The 8,106-nt window shown below is 34.2% G+C and overlaps 1 protein-coding gene across 1 annotated transcript; it reads right to left on the reverse strand.

Annotated features, from left to right (window-relative positions):
• Positions 1–1,145: 1,145 nt before the first annotated feature.
• Positions 1,146–6,446, reverse strand: LOC126694275 (oligopeptide transporter 1-like). The gene is made up of 7 exons (XM_050390417.1): positions 6,095–6,446; positions 4,815–5,257; positions 3,421–3,518; positions 2,728–3,300; positions 2,358–2,625; positions 2,033–2,215; positions 1,146–1,943 (listed from the first exon to the last, which is right to left on the reverse strand). The coding sequence occupies exons 1-7, from the start codon at positions 6,168–6,170 to the stop codon at positions 1,323–1,325; spliced, it is 2,262 nt and encodes a 753-aa protein (XP_050246374.1). The 5' UTR covers positions 6,171–6,446; the 3' UTR covers positions 1,146–1,322.
• Between the last annotated feature and the right edge of the window lie 1,660 nt (positions 6,447–8,106).

The following is an 8,106-nucleotide window of genomic DNA, read 5'->3' on the forward strand; positions in this document are numbered from 1 at the left end:
GATCGAAAATAGAGTATATTTTCGAGAGTGAAAAGAAAAAACAGAGCAAGAAGAAAAGAAAAAAGATAAGAAAGAAAACATAGAAGAAAAGAAAAGAAAACTAAGAAAAATGAGAGTTAGTTCAATGGGCATGCACCAATAGATCTGTTTCCTTCTCTCCCCCTTCAAATCTCACCTTCTTCCAAAACGCAAACAAGGACTCTTTCTTTTTTAGGCAATAACCATTCAGGTTCGACTCCCTCAAAGCCATTAATCCCCACGGCAGGATCTTTTTCCTGGGGGATTATTTGCATTGAGAAGAGACGTTCTCTCCTCTTTGGCTTTGCTGCGACAGACTAAACTTAAAACTTAATTTATGCCCATTTAAATTAGCCAGTATTATTTTCTTCATTTTTCTGTGATTAATATCATTATGACTGTAATCATGCTTTATTAGTAGGGAATGCGTAGCCATTTATTTAAATAAGTCAAAGTACTTTGTTTTAGTTATTATTATATCTGTCTGCTGTAACTCGTCTGCCACAGTTCTGCTTGCCGTAAATTTGCTCTTGACAGACAAGGCATAAGTTTGTGCACAAACCGGCCCAAGTTGAGTTACAATTGGACCGGCCCCAACTCCCTTACTCAGAAACACTAGGGCCCATCACCACAGGAGGCAGCCCAACCCATTACCGCAGGAGGCAGCCCAATATACCATATACAAAAAAGGCCCCTACACTTATATTCCTAAAAAAAAAATTGAGAGAGAGGGAGGTTATTTTTTTTATGATTTTTTATTTTTATAATTGTTAACTTCAAATATTTAAAAACTTATTAATTTTAGAAATTATTACATCCATTAAGGAATAACTATTACAAGTTTACAACTCTTTTAAAAAGGAATAGTTATACCATCGTGCACTCTTGGTGTGTTGATTATTCCACAAGTATAAGTGTTTGTGGGCTGTGGGGAGTAAGGGCTGGAAGTTCAAGTCTTCAGGAGAGAGTTTCACACATATATATACTTAGATTAGACTAGAATAGAATTTCTATCTTGTATTAAAAAAAAAAAAAAAAAAAAAAAAGACTAGTTATTATTTTGTATAAAAGCCCCCTCTGATTATGCAAATTGCAAACCAATCTTATAAAAAAAATTTCAAAAAAAAAAAAAAAAAACCTTATTTAATTACAAAAAAGAATTGCATCTTTTTACAATGCCTTATTGGCCCAACATGAAGAAACATATATCAAATTAATGAATTCTACAACTTCATCTCCCAACTTCATCAGGCATTGGAGGACCTTGAATGTCACATGTGCCCAAGACATAAACCTTAAGCATCTCAAAAGGCAGGGCACCCCTCAATTTTAACCCCAGGAGCTGTGGGGCATGAAGCCAATGGACAATGGTCATCACTGGCCAGACCCCACCACTCTGGACCAATTATATTCTTGGATTGAAGTGTGAAGAAAAGTAGAACACCCAAAAAGGCAACCCCAGCGTCTAAAGCAGCAGATAAGACATAGGTATGTCTAGCCCACCATGCCTTAAACTTTCTGTAAACATAGAAGTTGAAGAAAATTCCAACAGCTCCCCAAGCCCAATAGTTCACTGCTCTAGTTGGTGGCATGTTACTTGTAGCTCCAATGATAATAGGCATGTGTATAAGTCTAAGCCACTTGATGCTGGGGTACTTGCGTGAGAGAAACCAGCCAGGGATAGGAGCTAAGAAGCCAAGAAGGAAGAACCAGTTCATCTCTTTGTAGACACCATATTTTGTGAACATTCTGAGTGGACCTATGACTCCCCAAATAATGGAAGCATTGTAGAAGACATCATCCCCAGGGCATGTCCAAGGACTCCCCTCGGGCAACAATGAAGTATCACATATGTCCTTAATATTTGTGAGAAGCCACCATGCCGTGGCAAAGTAGGTACTTGAAGCAACTATTGTTCCAAATAACTGAGAATATAAATTAACAACACGTGTATCATAATATGAAAATATTCAACAAAAATTCATATAAATTTTACTGGTACTAATTCACTTGCCTGCACAATAAACATGGATCTTGGTGGGATTTTCATATAGTGGCCTAATTTGAAGTCATTAACAAAGGAGAGTGCTTGTACCATGCTAATGTAGCCATAGGTCTTGAAAGCCACATTAGCGAGGGGCTTTCCTGGATAAATATAACCAATAACCAATTCTGTGATCACGTTTAGACCTGGTTGCTGCAATTAACACATATTATTGAGAATTGCAGTCTTCATACAATTGATGCAAACTAATGCACAATGTAATTAACTCTTTCAAATGAATGTGTGGTGTCCTTTCAACAATTAAATACAAGGATGGTTACAGGCTTATTCATACCGCATTCGTTGTGGCTTGAATTATTCCAATGGGTAAAGTAAAAAACAGTGCAATGCCACAAGCCAGTAATAGTCCCCACCATGGGAGTTGCAGCTGTTTGTCAAAACCTTCACAAGCAACCATGGCAAGAGCAACCATTAAAACTAAGATTGTATAAAACCACCACTGAGGGACTTGTTTATAGTTCTTCTTCATCAACCTTGTATGCACATCCGAATAATGATCTTTTGTTGCTCTAGCTGTCTGTTTCCAGAGTGTCCAGATTGTTCTGCTCAATGTTTTTACCAAATAAAGAAAATCATGAAAAGGCTTTTAACTAAAAAGAACTTTTGCAAAACAATAGAATAGAAGATGTTAAGAAGCAGCTTACTTTCCATTAAAGAGGGCAACATGAGTAATGGTAGCTGTTAGAGTAGCAAAGCTCAAACCATAAGTTAAGGCAAAGAACACACTTAGATAAAGTTTGCTGTAACTGTCATAAGCTGCAAGATTAATATCAAATGCTTTCTCATTCAGAATTCTGGATATGTTATATCGCTGTCCAGTGTGATCAAAAGTGTGGGAAGAAAAGATAGGAAACTTCTTGGCATCATATGCATTACTCCAATAAGCAATCGGGATAATGACATAGACAATCAACATAAACCCCACTAAAATATTGATGATAGCAAACCCAGGTGTGGCTAAGGGGGTGCCCAAAAAGCCGGCTACAGTGGACCAGTCAAGGCCAAATGAGCCTAGTCCAAGGCCCTTGATCCCTCCACCAATCTGTTGGGCTGTGACTGAGTCCTTCCAAATCCAACAAACAAAGGAGAGAGCTGATATTGAAGGGAAAAGATAGCTTGGGACAATGTAATAAGAAAAGCTTGCTACAAAAACCATAAAGAAGAATTGTAGCCTTGTATGTCCTCCTTTAGGTCTCTTTTCTTTTTCATGCAATGCCCTGCATTTCACATATTACTTGGATTATTACAAAGAAGACCGACTTGTCAATTAAACATTGCACTAATTCTTCTTCAAACAGAAGCAATCTCTGTATAAAAAATAAAAAAGATGGCTGTACCTGAATAGAGAGACTTGGACCAGGTTTGCAGGCCACCACATATAAGGTGAGTCAACAAGATATTTTCTGAACAGTCCAGCCCATCCATATCCAAGCATCTGAAATGTTCATATACAAAACAGTGATGTAGTAGGAATAAAATTCTAGGAAGCAATTTATTTATTAAATTGATGGCATGGCATTTTTTTTCGCACTTGAGTAGCTTATATTCTCCAAAACAAATGAGGTAAGGCTGTCTATCAATTATCTATCCTAGACCACAAAAAATTGGAACTTTGTGCACCGAGTACCAGTAGCGAAGCCAGGATTTCGGTTTATGGGAGCAAGATTAAAAGTCAACATTAAAAGCACAATTAATCTATAAAATAATCAATTCATATTACTAATAATCAAAGGGAGAAATTAATCTAAATACATAAAATTTAGATTTTTAAATTTGATTCCTTAAAATAAATCAATCTAAAAGTATTAAGAGTAAACCTACAAAGTTGCTAGGAATCTTTTAACTCTTGTAACTCAATTGGCACCTCTTAGTATTTCTAACAAAGAGATCCGAAGTTCAAAATTTCAAATCTCCTTACCCCTAACCATCTAATTATCAAAAATATAAAAATAAAAATTCCACAAAGTAGTATACATGTCTAACCACCATGATAGCTTTTAAAAAATATGTAAAAATCAACATTCCTTTTTCTATTCTTCTAAAAATGTAGATTTGGGGTTTATAATTTTTGTGCTATACAAGGATATATATATATATATATGTATATGTATGTATGTATGTATGTATGTATGTATTTTTAATTTTTTTTGTTAAATATGTAACCCACTGATTGAATTGCCCTAAATAAATTTAAAAAGAATACAAGAACTTACTTTTTTTTTTTTTTGGATAGGAGACTCATTAAATTCATTCCAACATAAATATAGCAGGTACGGAGTACTAGGCCTGCACTTATCTTCTAACATATTTACTATTTGAGTTAACAGCACAACAAAGATCTGCTTCCAGTATGAGAGCTACTTAAGATTTAAGAATAGTGAATTGGGCAAAAAAGTGATATGGTTTGGTGTGAGGAAATTTCTTTTCCTTTTTCTTCCATGTCCGGGTCTGTTTCTATAAGTTGGGAGTGCTTTTTCTGTTTTTTTGCTAAGTCAGGGGGGTCAAACTAGTTATTAGGTTCAGAGAGTAGAGTATCTATAGTATCTATAGGGATTTTTTTAGAGTCGGGGAGCAGTTGGTTAGTTTGATTAGGTACAACTTTTGACTAGAGTGGCCTATATTCTTAATGTGAACAAAGAAGTTCTTGCATGATACAGTCTTCATGTGAAAAGCAGGATCGGTTGGCTATAGCCATAATTCCATTAAAATGAAAACAAGAATCCAAATATACCTGAGTAGTTAGTGATAATATAAAGGCTGCTACACCAGAGATATTCCTGTGGTAGAAAGCCTTGACACCAGTAACAATATGAAGTGCATAGACTCCCCCAGCCCCAGAACTAGCGAAAATGGTGATCAAAACATGTTCCTTCATGTTGAATGGCCCTGGATTCAAGGAGAAGGACCAGTTTGTGATCGGGACTCGAATTGGCTTTGATGGAAGATATGCAGCCATTAGCTTCCCTAGTGGGAGTACAAGGATTTGTGCTGAGACTGACGAAATTGACAGCTGATTTTGGCGGTACGCGAAAAATTGGTTCACAAAAGCAAGAAAAACACATGATATCAATCCAAGAACCCATGTTCTAAATGTCAATGCCGGCTGTGTTGGGTCATCAGTTGGAGGAACTGTAAGCCTAACTTGTTCAATTGGGCAATCATTGTCTTCATCCCCTGCTTATATAAAATGACCACATTATTAAAAAAAAAAAAAAAGTAAAAGAAAAAGATTTAGAAGAAAAAAAAACATCTTTCACAAGAAATTTCTTTCTGAAATTATTAAGATGGATTGAATAAGTGCCCCTATCATCATGGATTTAAACGATATTTTGTGTAAACTTAATAGTAATATTTTAGTGCTATGTTTCTCATAATAATTAAATATACGAGAACCAGATTAGATATTGAGCTATCGTGACAAAGAAAGTAATTCTTCTGAATATATTATGTATAGCACACGAATGAGTAAATACATCATAAAAAACAAACAAAATATGTAGTAGATAAGATTACAAAACAAAACTAATAAATAAATAAATTATTAAAATACTCACCAATTAGAAGAAAAACATGTTCTGTAGCAAAGTTTGTCATACATACCCAACATACATGCAACTTTCATCAATCATCACAAAAATTAATAAATATAGGTGATGAATCATGAAACCAGGGTAAACTATGATTCCCATGAGTAGAATTACACAACAAAATGCAAAAGAAAAGAATTTTACATCCATTGCAACAAAACATGATCTGTAATGAGGTCAATTTCATGCATGCATACCCAGCATACATATTGCATTCATGAATCACAACATAAAATTTGTTGAATCATGAACTATGAAACTCTATTTTCTCTGTGTGTGTGTGTGTGTGAGAGAGAGAGAGAGAGAGATCATGAATCACAACATAAAATTTGTTGAATCATGAACTATGAAACTCTATTTTCTGTGTGTGTGTGTGTGTGTGTGTGTGAGAGAGAGAGAGAGAGAGAGAGAGAGAGAGAGTTACCAGTCTTGTCAGTATTGGATTCAAGCTTCTCAAGTGACAATGCTTGAGGGTCTCCATGTTCATAGTAACCTGTCATTGGCTCTCACTCAGCTTCTCCTTTTACACAACGCTTTATATATATATATACACACTACCCTTGTCTTCTTTTAGTCTCACACAATCTTGTAATGTTATTACAGTGTAAACAAGATATTAAAACAAAATAAAATTCTTCTTTAAATCATTAAGTGAATAATGCAATTTTAAAGCCTGAAATTTGCATTTGTGGTGGAAAAAAATAAAAATAAAAAGATATAGATATATATATATATATATATTTGGAAAGGCAGTCTGTTGTAGAAACAAGGAAACTACATTAATACACAGTAGCATTTATTTCATTGAGAATCATTCATGAATCTGGATATACTTTCTGAGTCATCGTGAACATTGCATGCATTTCAATATATATATGTTCATGCTTGACAGAGTCCTGATACAGTTACCATACCAAGAAGGAAAAAAAAGCAAGGAAAACTAAGAAAATATTATGCGTGGAGGAAGAATTGCATTTTCAAAGGGTGGTTGAAATTTGACCTCTTGAGTTGAGAATTGGATTCTGAGCTAGCTACTTGACAGCTAATTAAGCTTAAAGCATTAAATGGAGATGGTTAGAGATTGAATTTGGAGGACTAATGAAGTGGTTATGACTTATGACTTATGACATCCAAGTAAAGCGTTGCTGGAGGTCCATTTAGTCAATCTTTATGGAAGCTGGCACTGCTAAAGATGTGACCCTTTAGTTTCTTTTTGGTGAACTTTTACTGGTTTAGTGATAAAAAATTCAACAATAGCTAAACGTGACCTATTGTAATTAGTATATAATAAAAAGGTCGTGCTAATAAGTGCCCTTAGGGTACTGGTTAAAAATCCATTTTAGGAAAATTTTGACATCAGTTTTATGGAAAATGAAAAAAGTTGTCAAAACACTAATTGTTTTTTTTTTTTTTTTCCCATAAAAACTTTCTTTAACTGAATTTTTAACCAGTGTCCTAAGGGCACTTGTTAGTATTTCCCATAATAAAAATAGTGTTAATGATAGGCCCGTGTGAAAGTGGGGAAAAGATCCCCCCTCATTGAATGGAACAATTCCCTCTCATTTCTAGGTGGATATGAGAAAAACGACATTTATTTGATTTTTAAGTATGATGTGTCTTATAAAATAATAATAATTAGAGGAAACTGAGGGAGAGAATCTTGTCATATGAAGGTGATGTTTCTTCCATTACAATTAATAACTTGCTACCTTAGTGAGTTATGAAAAAATTGGTGTCTCTTGCATTGCTCATTGAAATTGGGTGCATTCTATGATGGAAAAAAAAAATTTGGGTGCATTCTTGGCATGAGATATAGTAAGAGCAATAATGTAATCAACTGCCTCTTGAAATGTCAATTCCATATTGCACATGGATAATAATTTAATGATATCCTCCGAGGAAAGAAATCAAGAACAAGTCAGATTTCTTTTCTTCATAATATTAATTGCCTTAAAGGGGGTGGTTAATGGGTGCTATCAAGACATTTATTAATGAACTATTTTATGAAAGTTTTGATATCAATTTTATGGAAAATATAAAAATGTTGTAAAAAAATTAGTTTTTTTTTTCTCATAAAAATTTTCTAAAAATACTTTTGAAACTAATGTCCTTAGGGCATCAGTTAACTTTTCCCTTAAATGTTTTGCCATTTTTTGCATGATTGCACTCCTTAATGCCCTCCATCTTGTCCATTGGTGTTCTTGTATTGTTGATTCTTTATTAGAAATTGATGGAGGATTGGTTGGTTTATATTCTAAATAGTAAATTCCACAACAAAAACTAAAGAAATTAATCCAAATTTGAAAAATTTTATTGACTCAGTGAGTATTAACCCCAATTAACACATTTAATAAGAGCTTAATGTATTACTCTCCTCTAACTCTACTATAGCACATCATATCATATCATATCATATACTATATAATAAAAGTTGTA

Source organism: Quercus robur, chromosome 8 (genome assembly GCF_932294415.1).
Source record: "Quercus robur chromosome 8, dhQueRobu3.1, whole genome shotgun sequence".
Classification (NCBI taxonomy): domain Eukaryota; kingdom Viridiplantae; phylum Streptophyta; class Magnoliopsida; order Fagales; family Fagaceae; genus Quercus; species Quercus robur.